The sequence below is a fragment of the Schistocerca nitens genome, chromosome 2 (assembly GCF_023898315.1).
Source record: "Schistocerca nitens isolate TAMUIC-IGC-003100 chromosome 2, iqSchNite1.1, whole genome shotgun sequence".
Classification (NCBI taxonomy): domain Eukaryota; kingdom Metazoa; phylum Arthropoda; class Insecta; order Orthoptera; family Acrididae; genus Schistocerca; species Schistocerca nitens.
In genome coordinates this window covers 732,844,209-732,868,804 of record NC_064615.1, presented here as the reverse complement: position 1 = coordinate 732,868,804, position 24,596 = coordinate 732,844,209, and the positions used below count along the sequence as shown (strand labels likewise).

Below are 24,596 nucleotides of genomic sequence, written 5' to 3'. Positions count from 1 at the left end.
GCGTCCTCTTCCATACCATAACATTTCCCGCAAGTACATCGCCCCTGTGTAGACGCTCTATATACTCCGTCCACCTTTCTGCTTTCCCTTCTTTGCTTAGGTTTTCCATCTGAGCTCTTGACATTCATACAAATGTTTATCTTTTCTCCAAAGGTCTCTTTAATTTTCCTGTAGGTAGTACCTATCTTACCCCAAGTGATATATGCCTCTACATCCTTGCATTTGTCCTCTAGCCATCCCTGCTTAGCCATTTTTCACTTCCTGTCGATCTCATTTTGAGACGTTTGTATTCCTTTTTGCCTTCTTCACTTACTCCGTTTCTATATTTTCTCCTCCCATCAATGAAATTCAATATCTCTCCTGTTACCTAAGGATTTTTACAGACCCTCGTCTTTTTATGTAATTGATCATCTTCTGCCTTCACTATTTCATCTCTGAAAGCCACCAATTCTTCTGTATTTCTTGCCCCCATTATTTTCAATCGTTCCCTAATGGTCTCTCTGAAACTCTCTACAACCTCCGGTTCTTTCAGCTTATCCATTCCCAAATTCTTGCAGCTTCTTCAGTTTTAATCTACAGTTCATAAACAATATATTGTGGTCAGAGTCCACATCTACCTCTTGAAATGTCTTACAATTTAAAACCTGGTTCCTAAATCTCTGTCTTGAGGCTATGTAACAAAATATATGACAGTGGTGAATGTCCATAGGACCTGCTGACAGCAGTAATGATTTCATTACCGAAGAAACAAAAACCAAGAAATGCAGTGTGCACAGGACGAAGGCTCATTTCACATGCTGTGAAAATTATGTTAAGAATCACTATGAAGTACTGGAAAAAGAAATGGAAGAGGTTCTGGCTGAAGAACAACTTGGTTTTAGACGGAATGGAGATAAAAGAAAGACGATGGGACTCGTGCTAATTCTGGAAGAGAGGTTTATTGAAAAGGGAAGATATCTATTTATGTGTTTTATTGGCTTGGAAAGGCTTTTGATAATGTGGCTTAGGATAAGCTTGCAACTATAATGATGGAAATGAGAGTATACTGCAAAACCAGACGACTTATAACCTTAGCACACTTAAAGCAAAGAGCATCAGTGAACGTGAGAGGAGAAAGTACCAACAGGATATAACTAGAAAACGGAGTAAAACAAGTCTGTTGTCCGTCTCCCATCCTTTTCAGTCTATACTTACAAAATATGACTGACACCTGTCGGCAAGATGACAAGGGGGAAAAATTGGAGGAAGATGAATATGTTGTCTGAGGTTTACAGACGACATGATCCTCCTAGCAACAAGTCAAAAGGATTATAGAATGTTATGGATGCCATTGAAACTAAAAGAAAGATTTATGGAATGAAAATAAATACAAAGAGAACAAAAATAGTGGTTCTGGGAAGAAGTAAAAAAGTAAAGATAATGCTGAATGGAAAAGTATTAGAAGATGCTGAAAGCTTTAAATACCTCAGAAGCAGGACAGAAACTAAAACCAGAATAGCAATGCCGAAAGAGGCATTTATAAGAAATTTTCTGGCAGAATGCGGCAGAGATTTAAGTAAAAGGTTAATAAAATCTTTTATATGGGTTGTCCGCTAGTATGGTGCTGCAACGTGGACACTGAGGAAGGAAGCAGAGCAAAACTGAAGGCTTTTGAAGTGTGGTCATGGCGTAAGTTGGATAGAATGAGTTGGATGCATAGAGTAGAAAATAAAGAAGAACAGAGAGGAGTGGGAGATCAAAGACAATTACTTGTTGTAAGAAAAAGAAGGAAACTAACTTGGATTGGACATACATCAAGAAAGAAGGAGAGGTTTACAAAAACAGCCTTTGAGGGGTATGTGGAAGGAAAGAGGAGGCAAGAGGGAAACGGATCTCTGATTTTTACGAGGGGAGCAATGGATTGCGGGAGACGCAAAGGTCCTGCTGTTTCTCCTATAACTGATGATGATGATGTTGATGTTTAGAGGATATACGTTTGGAGGGACAAACACAACATATTACTTTAACCCTTTAACTGCTCTGGACATGTTAACGCGCACGCCTTTGTACCGGTCCAGAGCAGTTAAAGGGTTAATATATGTGGTATGTACAAATATATATATTACTCAAAGGAAATATTGATAACAAAAATCTCAAAAAGTTCTTGGCCAATTTGTTTCAATTTTTTACAGCTGCTCTAATAAATGTTTGGACGGATATAGGCTACATAGTTTTTAAATATAAGGGAACGCAAATATGACTGACATACATCAAGAGGAAACGATGTTAGCAAAAATCTTGAAAAGTTCTTGACCAATATATTTCAAATTTTTACATGATGCTCTAATAAACATTCAAACACACAGTGTGATTATAATTGAACTTTGAAACCACTATAGAAATAACACTACTGGTCAGAATGACGGCAATTTGTAACGGAATATTATCTGGGAATGGGGAAAACGTGTGGCAGAAGAAAAATAAATAGTTATACAATGTAGCAACAGATGACGCTGTAAGCATCATAATTTAATAGTGGTAGACTAAAAATGACAAAAGAATCATACAACAATGACTAAGATGTACGTTTGACGTTAAACAAGCTGTACTACTTAGTGTGCATGCGTGTACAGGTGTGATACTGTTAGATACGTAAGCCCATCCACCACGTCAAGGCCATATCACATCTTATGGAAAAAAATGGGTTTTTAATTGTCCTGAAGCCAAACACCGCGTAAAATGCATCACACACATAGGTAATTAACTGTCCTGAGGCCAAAAATCGAGTAAAAAGCATCAATCACATCGGCGTTTAATTCTCCTGATGGCAAAAACCGCGTAAAAAACATCAATCCAAATCAAATCGGATTATTAATTTCCGCGTGACTGGCGCAAAACGTGTTCAGTGTGCTGTCCACTGTTTTCTGCAACAAGTTGAAATCGAGAAACAGTATGTTCCACAGCTGATCGAAGTGTCTTCAAAGCTGCTAGGTTTACAATCGGAACACTGAACGCAACATCTTTCAGGTAGCCCCGCAACCAGAAGTCACACGGATTAAGATCCGGTGATCAGGACGGCCAGGCTGTAGGGAAATGGCGGCTATAATTCCAGCATTTCCGAAATGGTGTTTAAGCAGCTGCTTAACTGGTTTTGCAGTGTGCTGAGGTGCGCCACCTTGCATGAAAATTATCCCATCCACACATCAACGCTGTTGGAGAGCTGAAATGAAGTGGTTGCACAAGACATCCACAGCGCTTACCAATGACGGTACAGGTAACAGGATCGGAAGCACCTGTCTCTTCGAAAAATATGGCCCTATGATAAATGATGCCTTAAACCCGCACCAACAGAGACCTTTTCAGGATGAAGTGGTACTGGTTGGTTTGCGTGTAGATTTTCCGTTCCCCATATTCGACAATTCTGTGTGTTGACATATCCTGTCAGGTGGAAGTGGGCCTCGTTTGTCCACAAAATCTTCCACGGCCCATCATTGTCCACCTCCATGCGAACAAGGAATTGTAAAGCAAAGGTCTCTTTTGTCGGCAGGTCAACGGGATGCAACCAGTGCATGCGGGTAATTTTGAATGGATACAGAGAAGGATGCTTCATAGGATTTTGCGCACCGTGTTCACGGGTATGTCCAATGTTCGGGCAATTCTCCGTGCACTACACGTTTGCACACCACCACTCGTCTCCTCCTGCATTGCTGTGGCCACAGCTTCCAATGACATTGAATCAATTCGTTTCATCCCTCTACCACGATGCACACGAAAAGAATCCCTATTTTGTAATTTCTGAATCGTATTCTCCAGACCTACCGCAGTCATCGGGCCAACGCCTTTTTTCAAACCATTCAGTGTCTGGAACTGATCCAGAGTGAGGTGTGCACAGTCATCATTCTTGTAATACTGCTTTCCAAGTAGAGCGCGGTCCTGCATTGAGGTAATCATGGCGAACGTCGCAGACGCGAAAGGAACGGAAGCCGTGTACCCGGCGTGTTTATACCAACTTCAACGCCTCGTGCACATGACAGGTGTTTTCATTCACGTATTCTGTCACATACAGCACCATCTATTGATCAATTTTGAAACTATTTTTTTCTTCTGCCATAGGCTTTCCCCCTTCTCCGATAATATTCCGTTGCAGTTTGACGTGATTCTGATCAGTGGTGTTATTTCTACAGCGTTTTGAAAGTTTAATTATAATCACCCTGTACATTGGCTGTATATTTCTTTAAATACGTATAATATGTGAATATCCATTTAATACAGGGTGTTACAAAAGGTACGGCCAAACTTTCAGGAAACATTCCTCACACACAAAGAAAGAAAATTTGTTATGTGGACATGTGTCCGGAAACGCTTACTTTCCATGTTAGAGCTCATTTTATTACTTCTCTTCAAATCACATTAATCATGGAATGGAAACACACAGCAACAGAACGTACCAGCGTCACTTCAAACACTTTGTTGCAGGTAATGTTCAAAATGTCCTCCGTTAGCGAGGATACATGCATCCACCCTCCGTCGCATGGAATCCCTGATGCGCTGATGCAGCCCTGGAGAGTGGCGTATTGTATCACAGCCGTCCACAATACGAGCACGAAGAGTCTCTACATTTGGTACCGGGGTTGCGTAGACAAGAGCTTTCAAATGCCCCCATAAATGAAAGTCAAGAGGGTTGAGGTCAGGAGAGCGTGGAGGCCATGAAATTGGTCCGCCTCTACCAATCCATCGGTCACCGAATCTGTGGTTGAGAAGCGTACGAACACTTCGACTGAAATGTGCAGAAGCTCCATCGTGCATGAACCACATGTGTCCTACTTGCAAAGGCACATGTTCTAGCAGCACAGGAAGAGTATCCCGTATAAAATCAAGATAACGAGCTCCATTGAGCGTAGGTGGAAGAACATGGGGCCCAATCGAGACATCACCAACAATGCCTGCCCAAACGTTCACAGAAAATCTGTGTTGGTGACGTGATTGCACAATTGCGTGCGGATTCTCGTCAGCCCACACATGTTGATTGTGAAAATTTACAATTTGATCACGTTGGAAGGAAGCCTCATACGTAAAGAGAACATTTGCACTGAAATGAGGACTGACACATTGTTGCATGAACCATTCGCAGAAGTGTACCCGTGGAGGGCAATCAGCTGCTGATATTGCCTGCACACGCTGCACATGGTACGATAACAACTGATTCTCCCGTAGCACTCTCCATACAGTGACGTGGTCAACGTTACCTTGTACAGCAGCAACATCTCTGACGCTGACATTAGGGTTATCGTCAACTGCACGAAGAATTGCCTCGTCCATTGCAGGTGTCCTCGTCGTTCTAGGTCTTCCCCATTCGAGAGTCATAGGCTGGAATGTTCCGTGCTCCCTAAGATGCCGATCAATTGCTTTGAACGTCTGCCTGTCGGGACACCTTCGTCCTGGAAATCTGTCTCGATACAAACGTACCGCGCCACGGCTATTGCCCCGTGCTAATCCATACATGCATCTGCCAACTCCGCATTTGTAAACATTGCACTGACTGCAAAACCACGTTCGTGATGAACACTAACCTGTTGATGCTACGTACTGATGAGCTTGATGCTAGTACTGTAGAGCAATGAGTCGCATGTCAACACAAGCACCGAAGTCAGCATTACCTTCCTTCAACTGGGCCAACTGGCGGTGAATCGAGGAAGTACAGTACATACTGACGAAACTAAAATGAGCTCTAACATGGAAATTAAGCGTTTTCGGACACATGTCCACATAACATCTTTTCTTTATTTGTGTGTGAGGAATGTTTCCTGAAAGTTTGGCCGTACCTTTTTGTAACACCCTGTATAAACTGTATATATAGTTAAATAATAGTGTACAGATTTCCTGTTAAAACCAACTGTGAGAAAGAAAATGCTGTGCTGTGAAAACATGTTGTTTCGTTTTCTTCCTTGGAATCAGTTTTAACTTACATATCAGGGCATTTAAAACATTAGGCAAAATGTTTCTATCACACATATATTTTGTCTCCTTGTACATAACATTGAACAAAAATTCTGTACACAACAATGTGCTGTATAGTTCCCTTCATCGTAGTGCCGGCCGGTGTGGCCAAGCGGTTCCAGGCGCTGCAGTTTGGAACCGCGCGACCACTACGGTCGCAGGTTCGAATCCTGCCTCGGGCATGGATGTCTGACATGTCCTTAGGTTAGTTAGGTTTAAGTAGTTCTAAGTTGTTGGGGACTGATGACCTCAGATGTTAAGTCCCATAGTGCTCAGAGCCATTTGAACCCTTCGTCGTAGTCAGTTCTAAGAGGAAAGAGGAATGGTGGTTCATTGACCCCTCTCCCAAGCACTTTATTGTGAATAGCGGAGTAATCACGAAGATGTAGATGAGGTGTATGTATGGCTTATCTGTTTATAATTAGAATGCTCCTAGGGAATTTGAATCTTCCGAAACTCTCACTGAAGCTTCTGTCCTTACAGGTCCAGAAATTGGACTGGTCTCTCCTGTATCCCTTATATCAACAATCTCAGCCGATTTACCCATTCATTGACGGTGTCTTCATTTCCCAATCAAGGTCTCGTTTACAATAACAATAAACAGAGCTCATGCTCAGCGAGAGAGGCGCAGAGGAGGTAGACAAAGAGATATTGGACATAGACATAGAGAGAGAGGGGGGGGGGGACGAGGAGATGGAGAGAGGTGGGTTTGAGGAGGGGATGGATTGAGATTGGTGGGGAGGAGGAGATTGACAGAGAGAGCGGGAGGAGGAGGAGGAGGAGGAGGAGGAGGAGATAGACAAAGAGACGGAGTGGGAGGGTAAGAGGAAGTGATGGGCCAAAAAGAGACGGAGGAGGGGATGAACAGAGACAGGAAGGAGAAGAAGATTAGACGTGTGCTGAGTTCCCATTCGTATTTGGAAATTGCGAAGCATCGTCGAATTAGCTAGTAATTAACAACTACTGGTATTTGTGAGAAATCTGCTTTCGATAGTAACAATGAAAATTAGCGGCACTAACTATAAAGTATGTGGTAATCCGCCAGAAGGTCTCCTTAGAAGATTGATGTGAGACTTGTAGAGCATAGTCTCAAGCACGAACGACGCCGCCTGAAGGTCTTATCAACTCGACGTCATTTTCACTGTGACGGCAGTGGCGGTAACTAAGATGTCACGGTGTTTTCAAGTGTAAGGGGAGAAGGAAGGGAGAGGGGAGGGTGACGTCGTCGACTGCGACAAGAGGGGGACGAGAGGAGGAAGAGTAGATAAAAGAGCCGCGGCGCTGCTGCACACGTCACAGTACGGCTCTCTCCAGCAGCATGGAGTCCGGGCGTCGGCGAACCATTCGAACCCTGATACCGCTGGTGCAACTATTGTTGGCCGCGGCGCTTACTTTCCTGCTTGTAGAAGACGCCGCTGCCAAGACAGTGAGTCATTTCGAACACTGAGTTCGTTTACTTAGTTTAGAATTGACCGTGGTCACCTAAGAGAAAACATGTTTCAATTCGCTGAAAAAAAGGGGGGGCCATACAAAAAATAAATAATACTTGTCTGACCGAAACCTAAATTCGGTTCCTCTGAAATAAGAACGTACTGTCCCACTGCTGTGACACCGCGTCCAAATCTGAAGAAATTTCGTCTGACAAGTCGTCAATTACGTTTTGTTATCTGAGGTATCAAAGATATTTTGCTTGGTGGTGCTCTTCACATTGGCTGCCGCAGGCTTTGTAGTTATCCCGTTTGACGCAGGACCTGCGGATACAACTGGAGTAGCACAGAAACTGGGTCTAGTTTCACAACATTGGTTTGAGCGACAGCATACCGCTTACCATAAATTAATTAAGGGCTACTGTTACAATGTAGTTCAAACGTTTCTTGCAAATAGTTATTTTGAAGCCTTACGTGATATAGATACACTTATATTGCTGTGAACATTAATTGTGGATCCCACTACGAGTTCATTTCAACATCGTTAGTAGGAAAGAAATTATGAATTGCTATTAGATTGAGATTAACTTCTATCATGTAGCATATGCAAGATCATGTATCAAAGATCATGTATCAACTTTCACCACTATTGTGAATTTTTTTTGTTCGCAACTATTCGTTTCGTTTTTAGCGTTGACAAACCCAGAACTTTCTGACTACATCTTTTTCTGCTTTATTTTTCATAGCCGAGATGTTTAAAGACATGGACAAAGAATATTGAAGAATTATAGAAAACACCTCAGCTATCCAGCAGAATTGTAGCTATCTTTTTCTAATTGCAGTACTTCAGAACATTTCAGTGTCCAGCTTTTAAAGCAACACCATACGGTACCATAGGAGGATTTTAAAAATAAAGTCTGCTTATAAAATCTGGAGAGAATATATGAGTACCGAAATCCACAGCTAGTCATACCAGCATAAGAGGAAGGTAAATATCTCGTTTGAGGAAGATATTGATTCTGAAACAATTAAATAAGTTGCAGTTGACAACTGAGCGAGTCTGCCGTAGCCGCATCTGACAGAGTTGAGACACTGACCGCTTACAAATGAGACTGGTATTTGAGACGAATAGGTAAGCTGTAAGCAACGAAGAAAATCATGTAAAATCGCGCAGAAATTAACTCAGCACGTCCGAAGAGTGTTTCTTCGAAAGAAAATACACAAGTATTGCATGTTACTTTGGTGACAATGTGAGGCTAGTATAGTAATACCAGTTCCTTATACACATGTGTGAAGGGTCATCCTTCTCACTTTCCACCCATAAATGGTATAGTTTATATGTTAATATGCGATAAAATAAAAATCACCCCTCGATATGCAGTTTACAGTGAATTTAGGAAAATTAGTGCAGTGTAATTTCGTAGTACGTGCGTTGAGACATTCAGGAGTAACTGTTATAAAGTGGAAAAAGATAAATAGGAAAAACATTAGAGATGAGGATATAGATTAGAATACGTAAACTGAATGTTGAGGATTTTATGTGTACTAGTATGCAGATATGAAGTTACTTGCGCAAAACAGGCATAAACGGTCAAAATGGTTTCATAAACGAATCAATCCCTTTTTATCAGCAAATCCATCATTCCAGAGTGAGATTTTCACTCTGCAGCGGAGTGTGCGCTGATATGAAACTTCCTGGCACATTAAAACTATGTGCCGGAACGAGACTCGAACTCAGGACCTTTGCCTTTCGCCGGCAAGTGCTCTACCATCATTCTTTTTTTTTTTTTTTATCGTTGGGTTTGGTCGTTGCGGACGTCACATGACATCTGTTAAAGTTCGTTTGTTGATCCTTCGACTCAGTTTTTTATTACAGAGGCCAACCGGCTCTCTGACCGAACAAAGCCATCTGAGCCACCCAGGCACGACTCACATCCCGTCCCCACTGACAGAAGTAAAGCTGCGGGGACGGCGCCTTAGTCGTGCTTCGGTGGCTCAGATGGTAGAACACTTGCCCTCGGAAGACAAAGGTCCCGAGTTCGAGTCTTGGTCCGGCACTTAGTTTTAATCTGCCAGGAAGCTTCAGATCCATCATTTCAGGCGATGAGTTCGTCGACTACACTTTTCGTTGGTGCACCATGGCACTGTGGTCTGAGTTCGGCAGGAGTGCGAACTCGTTGGCAGCGGCATGTCTCGCTGTCCTGGCTACTTTCTCGTGACCAGAGCAATACTCACACGTGTCTCTCTCACTCCATCTGATAACTCAGCAGAAAGAGGCATCTCACAGTAACCTTCACTTGCACGTTTCCAGTTGGTTGACATATAAGTCATGATTATCGGTTTCCTTCATATTTTCGATATATGTAATTGTCTTCTCCACTTGTTATCGCTAAAACATTTTCTTATCACTGATGCCGTTAAGTGTTTACCACGCAAGACAAAAGTAAATGACGCGTGGATAGATAGCGTAAGTGGTTTTATTATTTGCATCAACTATGATCACTCACAGGTATACTTTCAAGATGATTCACACCTCCATAGGTGGTATGTAATACTTAATTCAAAGTAATTAATTAGTTATTTAGTGAGTTTGTTACATGTTCCGTAGATCATATTCACAATAAATTTTATACTGTGTGAAGTATCAAAAAAGTAACATAGAACTCGTATTTACATTTTAAAAAGTATGAAAAAAAACATTTAATATATACATGTGACCTTTATAATTTTTTCTGTGTAATTAACTAAAGATTTATATTCAAGAATTTCTCTTTGATATAGGTTGTTTTAGGAGAAACATCTTTCACCTACATTTGAAAACATTTCTGTAGCGGTCAGACATTTTATTTCCGCGGGTAGATTGTCACAGAGTTTTGTACCTACATATTTCACTCCTTTCTGTGCAAAAAGAAGACTCATTAAAGCATCAGACAGGTTTTTATTCCTTCTCGTGTTGTACAGGTGGTTGTAAAATTAATCTTTCGCTGCTTCAGCCATTGCAGACGGAAAGCTTTTTACCGTACGGCAACGCAATTTTATTGGAGAGATGTTCAGACTGTCTTCTGCAGGATTTGCGTTGGTCGTAGTGTTAGTGTCCTAATTTGCCGTTAGGCGCCGGTACTGGTACGGCGATGTAGCGTTGAAACACAGGCGTCAGTGTGGATGTCAACTGCAGACAGTTTACAGGGATGTGAATAAGATGAGCAGGGCTTTACTCGTCTTACAAAAATACAACAACAGTGTTGTTCCCCTTTGCTAGAACCGACGCATTATACGAATACGGAGGGGATCTCTTTTAAAACCGGGGCTGAATAACGTGATTCGGAAGTTCGAATTAACTGACGATTTGGGAATTGCTCTGGGGAGAGGCTGACGAACGGTTGCGCCACAAATGTTTGAGGAAGTTACTGTTGCTAAGGCTGAGAACGCTCTAAGCAGTGCGCGATCTTTAAGCGTTTCACGAGCTGTGTTACGACAGATAAACATTCAACGGTCCACCGTTCGAAAAGTGCTGCGAACAATTGTGAAATGGAATCTGTACGATCTTCCAGGCTGTCATGGATGCAGATGGCCGTCACGTGTTTAACATGGAATGTAAACACGGTACTCGATTAACAAATGTTACCCTCTCAAATGCAAATTGAAATATGTGTCTTGGGTTGATTTATTCGTTACCTCTCTTCCACACGTCCTGACAAATGTTTCCGCAATGTTTCGTTGATCGACGATCACTCTTTTTTCGAAGGGGCTCTCTGAAGTTGCGAAATTTTAATTATAACCACACTGTACTTGTAAATATCTCTCTTATTTTCAAATTCAAATGAATTCCTAACATCAAATTTCGTGAGTGGATAAATGTACTGTGGGACTGTGTTTAATATTCCAGCTGCTTAAAGATGTGTTTGAAAGATGTACGCCGGCCGAGGTGGCCGAGCGGTTCTAGGCGCTACAGTCTAGAACCGCGCGACCGCTACGGTCGCAGGTTCGAATCCTGCCCCGGGCATGGCTGTGTATAATGTCCTTACGTTAGTTAGGTTTAAGTAGTTCTAAGTTCTAGGGGACTGATGACCTCAGAAGTTAAGTCCCATAGTGCTCAGAGCTATTTTTTTTAAAGATGTACCTGTGTGAATCCCACATATACACTCCTGGAAATTGAAATAAGAACACCGTGAATTCATTGTCCCAGGAAGGGGAAACTTTATTGACACATTCCTGGGGTCAGATACATCACATGATCACACTGACAGAACCACAGGCACATAGACACAGGCAACAGAGCATGCACAATGTCGGCACTAGTACAGTCTATATCCACCTTTCGTAGCAATGCAAGCTGCTATTCTCCCATGGAGACGATCGTAGAGATGCTGGATGTAGTTCTGTGGAACGGCTTGCCATGCCATTTCCACCTGGCGCCTCAGTTGGACCAGCGTTCGTGCTGGACGTGCAGACCGCGTGAGACGACGCTTCATCCAGTCCCAAACATGCTCAATGGGGGACAGATCCGGAGATCTTGCTGGCCAGGGTAGTTGACTTACACCTTCTAGAGCACGTTGGGTGGCACGGGATACATGCGGACGTGCATTGTCCTGTTGGAACAGCAAGTTCCCTTGCCGGTCTAGAAATGGTAGAACGATGGGTTCGATGACGGTTTGGATGTACCGTGCACTATTCAGTGTCCCCTCGACGATCACCAGTGGTGTACGGCCAGTGTAGGAGATCGCTCCCCACACCATGATGCCGGGTGTTGGCCCTGTGTGCCTCGGTCGTATGCAGTCCTGATTGTGGCGCTCACCTGCACGGCGCCAAACACGCATACGACCATCATTGGCACCAAGGCAGAAGCGACTCTCATCGCTGAAGACGACACGTCTCCATTCGTCCCTCCATTCACGCCTGTCGCGACACCACTGGAGGCGGGCTGCACGATGTTGGGGCGTGAGCGGAAGACGGCCTAACGGTGTGCGGGACCGTAGCCCAGCTTCATGGAGACGGTTGCGAATGGTCCTCGCCGATACCCCGGGAGCAACAGTGTCCCTAATTTGCTGGGAAGTGGCGGTGCGGTCCCCTACGGCACTGCGTAGGATCCTACGGTCTTGGCGTGCATCCGTGCATCGCTGCGGTCCGGTCCCAGGTCGACGGGCACGTGCACCTTCCGCCGACCACTGGCGACAACATCGATGTACTGTGGAGACCTCACGCCCCACGTGTTGAGCAATTCGGCGGTACGTCCACCCGGCCTCCCGCATGCCCACTATACGCCCTCGCTCAAAGTCCGTCAACTGCACATACGGTTCACGTCCACGCTATCGCGGCATGCTACCAGTGTTAAAGACTGCGATGGAGCTCCGTATGCCACGGCAAACTGGCTGACACTGACGGTGGCGGTGCACAAATGCTGCGCAGCTAGCGCCATTCGACGGCCAACACCGCGGTTCCTGGTGTGTCCGCTGTGCCGTGCGTGTGATCATTGCTTGTACAGCCCTCTCGCAGTGTCCGGAGCAAGTATGGTGGGTCTCACACACCGGTGTCAATGTGTTCTTTTTTCCATTTCCAGGAGTGTAATTCTACTTACTTTCTTTCGAGCGATGTATATTTCTTGTCTAAGTGTGATGTTATCCCAGAATACGACAAGACATCTATTACTGAAATAATTTTACTTTACTGACTTCTATATACGCAATGTTGGCACTCGTGGCAAAAGTTGCCGCCCCTACACGTTTTGGGGGTCAATTTACACGATTTCAGTTTATATTTTCATTGATATGCACACCTAAGAACTTAAGACTTTCTCCACAGTTTATTATTTCTTGTCGGTTTACTATGTTAGTAGTCACATTTGCACACATTTAGGCTCTAACTTTCGCAAAAAAAAGCGTTTACTGTTTTCCTTGCTGATGCTCCTGATGGTTCAAATGGCTCTAAGGACTATGGGACTTAACACCTAAGGTTATTAGTCCCCTAGACTTAGAACTACTTAAACCTAACTAACCTAAGAACATCACACAGATCCATGCCCGAGGCAGGATTCGAACGTGCGACCGTTACAGCAACGCGGTTCCGGACTGAAGTGCCTAGAACCGCTCGGCCACAGCGGCCTGCTGCTCCTTTACTAGGCCGGTTTGAAGCCACGTTGCGGAAAACGTATGCGTTATACTTTTGTCCTTCGCGCGTCTCCGCAACGTACCCACGTCGTTGCTCACGACGGAACCCATATCCACAAGTGTATCGTTTGGATATAAAACAAGGTTGGAGACCAAATCACCTTCAAATCTCCCGCTTCACGGCACGTACACAGGCTGGGAAGAGGGCGCTGATGTCATTTCCAGTTCTGATTATCTCATCACATACTGTTTTAACCCGACTATATTAACGGATGCGACCAACTTGTAATTCACAACTGGGGGTACTTACTGTGGTGTTAAATGGACGCACCGCATTTCCGACTCTGAAGAGGACGTTCATTGTCACGTAGAAGAGAATCCAACGACGAGATCTGAAAACAATGTCCACGATACGGGCTCCTGGTGCGGCACATAGGTCAAAACCGATGTCACTGCGGTGTGCGTACCGTGTAGCGAGTGATTTGAATGTGATCCGATCTTCAAACTTATTTAAAATGCATTTTCAGACAAGGGTTTCTTCTGAAATCAGTGTCTACTAAGTCTCTTCTACAACATCTACAAGCCTTGTAATAGAGACGACCTACAAATTGTGAGAAAGGAAGAACGAATAGGAAGATTAACAAGAAGGTACTCTCCTGACCCATCCTTTCTTTTTTCTGAGGAAGTGACCAATACTGGTATTGCCTCGACTGCTTTACTCGGTAGGCAGAGTCACATTTCAGCGCAATGTATGGTCCTTGTGATACCGGTCGCTAAGCCAGTATCCCAGCTCCAGAAAAACACAACGCTCCGTCTTGATCACCTGTAGTCGTTGTACTCGACTGAACATAGTTGGCTGCATTAAGCACCCCGTGTCCGGATTGCGGCGTTGTAGTGACTGTACACACCTGAAAAAATATTTAAGAAGTACGGCCCAGATAATCAAGGTGGAATTTACAATGTTTATGCAGAAGAGCAGCATCGCTGACAGTGTGTTAAATAGGCCGGATAATTTTTCTTCATTTTTGTCGTGTTTCCGTGCGACTTTTGTATCGAAGGGATGCCCTTTCTTCGTCTCATTTACAACGCACTACCGTCGACATGTTTGGAACCCGGGTTCGATTACAGGTCAGATACACAATTTCACATTGTCAAGTACGTATTTGCATATCAGTCATTCTCCTTTTGAAAGTCGATTACGATGTTTCAAAAACGTACTCTAGCTTTGCCAAACAATTCTTGGATCGATACACCGCAGAGAGTACTTCTTCAGATCTCGAACAATATCACGCTCCCAACCGTTTGTCTCACGGTAAGAGTTTACATCACCGCATAAACACCAGAAGAGCCTTGGCTCCATGCAGTCATAGCAGTCTCATCCTTCCAGACATTTCCTTCGTCTTAAAAATTTTTACCGCCACATAACCAACAAGAAACGACCAGTGGTTCTATGGACTCGGAAAATAATCCTTCTGCACCTGTTGGAGGATGACAATATGTTCCCGGTGACCGCCGTTGAGATAAACTCTGTTTGACGATAAGGTTCTCGTAAAATGAAAACGAGACATCTACATGACAATGTGCGGAAGACTAGTAAACATGAATTTTTTGTAGAAGTCACGTCTACGACAAACTCTGACGTCATGTTTGCGAGGAAGCGGTTTCAAATCTCGACCGACATTCTTCAGCGAATTTGAGGCTGTCCCGTTTTGCAGAATACCTTGTACAGAGGATATGATTCCTATTAAAACAACATGGATATTTATTTTCCCACTTTAAGCACATGCTGCTATAAACCGTAACGCTTGCACCAGTGCGAATCCAGAATATCAGCATGATATCACTTCGATAGAGAAGCTCGTTAACTATAACATTCCTTCAAATTACGAACTGACAGCTTACATAATTACGAATACATTCTTTAGTATGGCAAGTTACAGATAACCCTCGATTAGTTTCGTACAAACATTTTTGGGGCTAGCTGCCTCACAGATTAATACAGCCATGAGATGTGTCAGTTGAATTGCAGATGTGTGCTTTTAGCGTACGCGTCAATCTCGATATAACGATTAAAAATACAAGCTCTATTCTCTCATTTTAGTCTGTTTGCCATATCTTCTTAGAGTCTCACTTTGTAACATATTTCTTCCAGCACCGGCTGATATAAGTTACCATCGCTTTCTGCCAGTGCATCCATGTTTCTGTAGAAAATCCATGTTAGTAAGCTCGTCGAATAAAGTGTTAGTTAGCCCATTAAAAAAATGCACTGGTCGCTTCGAAGTGCTTTTGATGACACAGAACTGGTAACAGAAGATCACATCATCGTCCACCGGTGACGGACGTCATGACAGTAAACTGGTGTGTGTGTGTGGTATACGGCGGGCATCTTCGCAGTAACATGGGTCAGCGTGGATATGTTATAGAATTGCAGAAATCATCTGTCGTGTTTAAATATGTCCACGACCACACTGAAAATGAAGTCGCTGGATTTGTTGGCGTATCAACTCGGACAGCACAACATGTGTGCAAGCAGTGATGTATTACTCGTAGTAATGTTGTACGGCTTACGACCTGTGGTCTCAGGAAGGTCCCAAGCGACAGGGACCGGTGCCGAGAGCTATGCCTGACTGCCGGCTTCAAACCCAACAGGAACGGCAGCTCTCAGTAAAGGCAGGTACAAGCAACCTTTTTGAGAAGGGCAATCATAGCTCATAAACATTGTGAATAACATAAAAAACCCTCAATACCCAATAATCGTTCAAATTATCATAAAATTATGACGCTCAAGAAAACCAAGAATGATGAGGTGATTCCAAAAGGCACATAGCTATCTGAAGAGGCTCTATTCGTGACTACCGGTTTCACGTCAACATAGACGCAACTTGAGGTTTATAACGATTATATCTATGGATCCCAGCGTTCGGGAAGTTATCCACGTTAAGAGTCAAACAACACCAATGGGAACTCACTGCTTACTTTCAATATGATACCTCACCAAATTTCAAATGGTTCAAATGGCTCTGAGCATTATGGGACTTAACTGCTGAGGTCATCAGTCCCCTAGAACTTAGAACTACTTAAACCTAACTAAACTTAGGACATCACACACATCCATGCCCGTGGCAGGATTCGAACCTGCGACCGTAGCGGTCGCGCGGTTCCAGACTGTAGCGCCTAGAACCGCTCGGCCACTCCGGCCGGCCTCACCAAAGTATTTGTCTCTTTGCGTAGATTGGGATTCCGTAACTGACGCGCTGCATTTTGAAAATATAATCACTATAAAGCTGAAAATGAACCGGCAGTTGCGAATGAAGTATCTTTATGGAGCTTTTAGGCTTCTGGAAACACCTCGTCATACGGCCACAAAACACAGGAACAGGACTGTAACTAACTGAAGGTGTGTGGCTGGACTTCGTAATTTTGCTTTCTTTCATATGACGCGTTTAATTCACAGAATGTACTGGGTGTAAGTCAGGCCAGAGGTGGGTCTATGATATTTTGGGTGTGTTAATCGTATCGTTACTTAGGTGCACTGGTTCGGGTTACCGTGAACATGAGACAGGGTGTTTATTTCAAAATTCACACCCTTTCTGTTATATCTTCAATGTGAATATGCTGTGAAACTCCTGTCTACAAACATAAAATAGTGGTGTTCACATGCTTGCTTGCAGTCGATCAGCATCCCAGCAGTTCTTTAACTGTAAGTGCTCCGAACATCAGTGAATGGCTTCAGCAGTATGTGGCACGCCTGAAGAAACCTGTGGACTCTCATCGTCGCCAAGACTAGGACGTTTTCAAGCACAGAGGCAATTTACACGTTAATAGTTTTATACGTTACATGTATTCGAATCTGCGAACATGGACAACCATCAGCTGTAGAATGGAATGACGACTGGGAAAATTTGTGCCAGACTGGCACTGGAACCCAAATTACCCGAATTACCCGCTTACTGCGAGCGGGAGCTGTACCGTTTGGCTACCCGTGCACGACTCACATCCATATCTCGTCTACATCCTGTACTCGTACAGGTGAGACGTTTTACTTGAAAGTCACTTGCCGGGAGTCGGTGGATGAATACAACGATCCGGTGTATAATGGAATGACGAAAGTGAAAATTTGTGCCTGAATGCGACGCGAACTCGGATATCCTATTTATCGTGAGCGAGCGCCTTACCATATTTTCCTTTTTCTTTCTTTTTTTAAATATATTGATTCTGGGACACGAAACCGGATGTCCTACTTATCGTGAGTGATCACCTAACATTTTTTTCTTTTTCATTTCTTTTTTTTTTTTTTTTAGTACATTAATTCCGGTTACCAGAAACTGTACCGTTCTAAGAATGGAAGAGGCGGCGGGGATCACCTCCTCATGGCAGGAACACCCGAGTTCTGAGGTGGTTTAAGGAAGACACTACACGGGAAACTGGAGAAAAATTGTCTGCATTTGGGATAGCGGACAACTGCACAATGGCGTTCTTTAAGGAAGTACCAAAAATCAAGGATATTTTTCTCGCCATCAGCAAACAAATAGTGAACTGCGTGTCTACAAATCCAGTTCAGAGAGTTCGGCTCCGCTTGTGGAAAATAGCCCGGGTCTGGAAAGAGGAGCAGTTGAGTAGGTATCTGATGAGGAGTCGTACGCGTAATTAGGACCAGCAGCTGTTGCACTAAGAACCAGACACCTCTTGCCGATCCGACACCAGACGATGCTCGTCCGTGTCCAAAACATCACAGGCGACACGCAACGGAATGTCACCGTGGTGAATCCTACGAAGGCATGACTGGCACACTTGCTTCCCGTTGACATTAAGGTACCACGCAGACTGGACGTCAGTCTGAAGGAAAGGGGCACACACCGATGGTCAAACACCACACCAATCGACGTGGGGATGCTTCCTTTCAACCACATTCGGTGACAAGTGCTGCTGAAGAAAGCTATAAATGGCCTTCGTGGATGTCAAGTACGTTGGCAGTATCGTAGTACGGACGTAGCTCAGTTGAAGGAAAAAGTGGTGGAAGTAAAAGAAGGGCGTCGTTAAGCTGGATAGGTGCGGAAAGACAGTGCGGTGTAAGCGCCTCCAGCAATAGGCTGGTAAGGAAAGAAGGACAACGACGCCACAGCACCATGTGAGGGCCGACGAAAAGGACTATCGCTCTGTCATGCACATGATACACACCTAAACCGCCCCTGCGCAGCGGGAGAGTGAGTGTCTCGTACTTTATTTTGAACAGCAAGCCGTGGGAAACATATGAACGCAATGCCGCTAGCGTGTGGTAAGACACGGGCGGAGGAACAGGAAGTGTCTGTGCCACATGGAGGATACGTCACGCCCAACATACGTTACGTATTGTGTCCGTTGCAGAAGATCGAGTGCTAGTAAACTGAGCTCTAAAAGCCCACCTCGTAGCTGGAACAGTGGGCCCCGGCAGTTGAGGGCAGTCGTGCACCGCGCGTCACGTGCGAAATAGAGTCCTCAGCATCGGATAGTATTAGCTACACGCAATGGAGCAGAGCAATCCGCAGGAAGCACCGCACCTATAGACATGGCGCTCGATTTTCACATGTTAAGACACATATCAGAAGCTCCACTGTAGGTGGTAACCCATGCCAGAGACTCCATGTCCTCAGCACCGCTACGAATAATGATGAGATCGTCCGCATAAGCGTTGCAGCTGGATACATGGCCACCAAAGAGACATCCCTGACAAACGTTAATGGAGGTCGCAGAGCAACTAGTCCATACTGAAAGCATACAACAGTGCAGAGAGCTGGCAGCGTTGACCCACCGATCGACGTATGGAGTTGGAAGGAGTGAGACGGCCGTTGTAGAGTACATGGGACAAAGTTCCACGAGGGAGACGCATTACGACGTCGACAGTAGTAACAGGGTATCCCATATTGGAGATCACCCCTTCCAGGTAGTCGTGATTGACCAGACTGAACGCCTGGCTGAAGTCAAGAGCTACCAAATGCCCTGGCATACGACCAGTGTGAGCAAGAGCGATTATGTCCCGATAGCCACAGAGGACAGTACTGGTGTCATTGGAACCTCCCAAAGAAGTTTGATCAGGAGAAATCGCGTACTGCGCCGTCCTTTTAAGCCGTGCAGCCAACATCTGGGTAAAGATCTTTGTGTTGCTGCTGAACAACGTCAACGGACGGCAATCCCAAATGGTTCAAATGGCTCTGAGCACTATGGGACTTAACTTCTGAGGTCATCAGTCTCCTAGAACTTAGAGCTACTTAAACCTAACTAACCTAAGGACATCACACACATCCATGCCCGAAGCAGGATTCGAACCTGCGACCGCAGCGGTCGCGCAATTCCAGACTGTAGCGCCTAGAACCGCTCGGCCACCTCGGCCGGCGGACGGTAATCGCATATCCGTGAGGTTCATCGAGGCTTAGTGGGTGGGAATGAGAAGATCGTCGAGGAATCCCCTTGGGGTCTGCACAAGAGTTTATATAAGGTCATGACAAATATCCGTCCACACTGTCGCCAGAAAGGTCGAAATGTCCGGTAAAACTCCAGTGGGAGGCCGTCAGGCGACCTGTTCGAAGAACGCGCCTGCATAACATCAAGAACTTTGTCCTCCGCTACGTTAGCAAGCAGATCCAACGTTGCATCCACGGTAACCGAGCCAAAAGAGAGTCTGGAGACTGCCGTAATGTTGAGGGAGTGGTGACGTTGTTCAGAGTACAGTGGAACGTAATGTGCATGGAGGGCTGACCCTACATTGCATTGGGTATCTAAACGCCCCCCTGCATCGGTCATATGGACATTAATCAAAGTCCTCCAACAGTGACGCTGTTCCGCTATCACATGACACATAGGTAGACGCTGCTGCACTAACCCGTCGTGTCTACGCGCCCTGACGATCGCTGCTTCAAGGTGGCGGCGAGAGAGGGATGTGAGCTGTGCCTTGGCACGATTCACCATCGGCTGGCGCTCTAGCAAGTACGGTATCATAGTCCATTCCCGGAGAATGATGAGAGAATTCCTGAGTCCGTCGCAGCCACGCCGCGACCCTCTTTCCATAACCAATCAATGCCTTGCGGAAGGCAGGCTTTGCACAGAGCTCCCACCATGACACGGCAGACTGATATGCATCTCGGCGTCTACGACAAGCTATCCACGTGGTCTCGGCGAGCTGCCAGCAGTCGGGTGTGGTAAGGTGGATCGTGTTCAGTTTCCATGGTCTACGGCTGCGCCCCACCCTTTGGCGGCAGAGATTGATGGCACAGATCTGTGCGTCATGGTCAGAGAACCCAATGGGCCAGACTTCAGCAGCCTGCAGTCCACTAAAAGTATTGCGGGAGACGTAAACACGATCGAAATGTGTAAACCTGGGATGGTCACTACGAACATGTTCCCAAGAATGCTCAAGGCTGAGGTGCTGGAGAATTTTCGCTAGCACTGTGCATGGAGAGTAACGTGGTAGTTGGTCCTTGGGTGCTTGCTGCAGCTGAAATCGCCTCCCATGATAAGTGTATCCTGCCGACCCTGGTAAAGAGGCTTGACTTTCGTGGAGAAGAAGGTGGAGCGTTCACGACAGCGACCCGAACTAGATGGCGCATAGACGTTGACTATCCCGACCACTAAACGTGAGATCAATACCTCTGGCATCAGTGAGATAGGCATCTGAATCAGCGAGCATACCGTCACGTAGGAGGATCGCCACCCTACTACCAGCAGTGGAAACATGAAAGACATCTGCTGTAAAACCTTACGGAGCACATAAAGTTAAAACGTCCTCATGCTGAAGGGGTGCAATTTCGGGGTCCGCGGCATACAGCATGCCATGTTTGTGGCTTACAAGTATTGCCATTGACCGTGGCTATGCGACAAGCCGGAAAATCAGCCTTCGGCAGGAGGATGGGTGATTCAGACACGGAGGAAGCACATGGATCTCCCTGTTAGGCCCCCGTGGAAGCGCACATCACTGTGAGGGGAGGTGCCGACCCCACCAAGGCCGCTTCATCACTCTGTACACCTCCAGAACGTCCAGCCTCGGCATCGACCCAGCAGAAAGATGTCTCTCTGGGCCAGTTCAGCGGAACACTATCAAAGGGGAACCCACAGGTAGCGTCAGACACAGAAAGAGAGGCAACCGCATCAGACTCACCCTGGGCAACGTCGGTTTGCGGAGGTAGATGTTGAATGGACACAGAGTCGGGGAAAGAAGTTGCGTCGTTAGATGCCAGGTTGTCAGAGGTCAGCGCGTCAGTCATCACCAGCAGGTCGTCATCCTGTGTACATCCGATGGAAGCAGTAATCAGGAGGGGTATGGCATTGTCTCTTCCGTTTCCTCGGTGACCGTTGCTTCCCAACACGTTACTCTATCCTCCGAGATGTGGCCAGACGGCGGAAAAGCGGAGGTCCGTAAAGCTTGATGATCAACAGTGGGATGGGGACGGACGGCTTGCGTCGGCTGACGGCCATAGTCCGTTGGTACTGCATGCAGCGGCAGTGAAGGGAAAATAGGCAAAACGTCCATCGCGTTGTCGAGAGGAGTCGACGCCGGTACCAAATGATTCAGAGCGGGCGTAGCAGACAGCCCCGCCACAGACGCGTAAAACAGAGGTAACACAATACGTCTCCGATCGGTCTCTGAACCAGTCCACGTCGGAGACATTCAGAATGCACGTAGCCTTCCTGGCCCGAATATGCACTAGTGCGCGGCTGTCCATCGTACATGACGAGAGCTCGGCAGCTGGCAATTACCGAGTAGGAACGTAAGTGCTCCGTCAGTTCAGTTTTATCTGCCGGACACCGTTGAGAACACGATATGTTTCGAACGTCTTCGATGTTTCAGCAACGTGACCGACCACGTTGCCGTAAGATTTAATGGCGGCCACCACAACGTCCGACGGCACCCCAATTGGGAACTCGAAAACTCGCATCGCTCGAAGGCCAAAACTAGCGTGATCAACCACTGCAGCTCCTATATGGCCGTCTGAGTATCTGAACTTGAGATCGTTAGTAGCATGGCGCCGCACAACGTCGGCGCACAGTTCTTCATTAGCCAGTTTCTTGTACTTACAGCGAGAGATGCATTTCGTCTTTTATTAATCGTTCAACCTAATAATGCTTTGGCCCGTTCGTGATCCAGAGGAAACGTTAATTTGATGGTGGCTTGGAAATAGGCAAACACCATGATGGTCGGTGAATTCGGACACGAAGACAAGCCGTTAAGCGGATGTAAACAAACGTTCGCTCGCTTGCAAGCCACACATCAGGCGCGACGCAAACAAGGCGTGCTCGCCTCGCCATTACCGAAAGCAAACTGCGTCATTACCGTATCCGAGCACGACTCACGGCCAGACACAAACATTCATAGATCGTCAATCACTGGTCTACAACCTGCACTCGTACGTTCATATGTATATTCCCGTACAGGGGAGACACTTTTAATTGAAAGCCGCCTACCTATTGTCGGAAGACAAATACGATATTTCAGTGCCTGTGTTATTCTGAAATATGATGCAGTGTTCCTTCGGACATGCATGCATGTGCAAAGGAACAGGCACTGCGGAAACAGCAGTCGTTATGAAATACACTAAATGCACTCACAGTTTGTGTCTGACCGTGAGTTGTGCTCGGATAGCCCAATACTATGGGGACCGCTCGCGATAAGCGGGAAATCCGAGTCCCGGCCCGACACAAATTTTCATTGTCGTCATTCCATTATACAACTGATGGCAACTACGAATACATTCAATGTATTTCGTAACAGCTGTAGTAGGTGTAGTGTTTATTACTTCGGACATGCGTGCATGTCCGAATGAAAATCGCGTCGTATTTCTGAATTACACAGGCACTTCAATATCCTATAAATACGAACTCCGTGCGAATAGGCCACGGAAGGCCCAATGGTACCTATTATCAGCAGATATGGAGGCGTATGTAGTCAAAACACTATTGTACCCGCCAGGGTAGCCGAGAGCGCTAACGCGCTGCTTCCTGGACTCGGGTAGGCGCGCTGGCCCCGGATCGAATTCGCCTGGCGGATTAACGACGACGGCCGGTGTGCCGGCCAGCCTGGATGTGGTTTTTAGACAGTTTTCCACATAATACTAGGTGAATACCGGGCTGGTGCCCACGTCCCGCCTCAGTTACACGATTCGCAGACATCTGAAACACATTCACGCTATTTCATGATTTACACTAGACGTAGACAGCTGGGGTACACTAATTCCGTCCCGGGGGGTGTGGGGTGGCGGCAGGAAGGGCATCTGGCCACCCCTTAACATTAACATGCCAAATCCGGGTAACCATGGCCGACCCTGCGTCACCGCGGGACAAGGCGCAAGCGATAGCGATAGACAGTAGTTAGAACACTGTTCTCCACGCCGCTATGAGTTTTCATGACCAGAATCGCCATTTCTCAGTCGCAAACCTGCTTAATTAGACTCAAGAGGGCTGAGAGCGCCGCGGTTGTCAATAGTGCTCGGCAGATCTGGACGGTCGCTCACCCAAGTCTTAATCAAACCCGACAGCGGGTCACTTTGGTAATCTGACGAAAAGCTGTACTACAGCTGCGGCTAGGGCTTTGTCCAAATGTCTGGAATGGTGTGCTTACTTTGGAATCATGATTTGTGAAAGCGATATTTCGAAAATATGCGCAATTGTCAACACCTCCCTTCTTCCGTATTTCAACTTTACATTTTTCTTGACGTCTACATATATTTCGCTAGTTTCATATTTCCTACACACCAGTTGGAACAGTTCTGTTATGTTTGGTTCTTCCACAGATCTTAATAATTGTTCTTTAATACCTAAAATGTTTTAGTTGTAAGTTGCCGAAAATTATATTTCTTAACAGACAATTTGCGCCAGGTACTTCAGCGTCGCCCACCTACATCTTCCAATGTATTACTTTCTATTGTGCAAAGAAAACTGTGAGACCTTTGTAAAACATTGCGAAGTGATTTCCCTAAATCGTTTACTGCTGGAATTGGCTTATGCGATGTTACTTTGAAGAAAACTAGTTGTGAACAAACAAATATATATTGTACCGCGAATCTAGCGCCACCTAAGAGTTTCGTCCACTTGCTTTCTAATTTGTTCCGTGCCAGCAGTTCCC

The 24,596-nt window shown here is 45.6% G+C and overlaps 1 protein-coding gene across 1 annotated transcript in view; it reads left to right on the top strand.

The window, feature by feature from the left end:
• Positions 1-7,274: 7,274 nt before the first annotated feature.
• The window catches only part of LOC126234590 (cholinesterase 1-like), a 117,426-nt gene continuing 100,104 nt past the window's right edge, over positions 7,275-24,596 (top strand). The window contains exon 1 of the mRNA XM_049943305.1: positions 7,275-7,402. Within this exon, the coding sequence (XP_049799262.1) occupies positions 7,295-7,402 (108 nt within the window). The 5' untranslated portion in view covers positions 7,275-7,294. The remainder of the gene's footprint in view (positions 7,403-24,596) is intronic.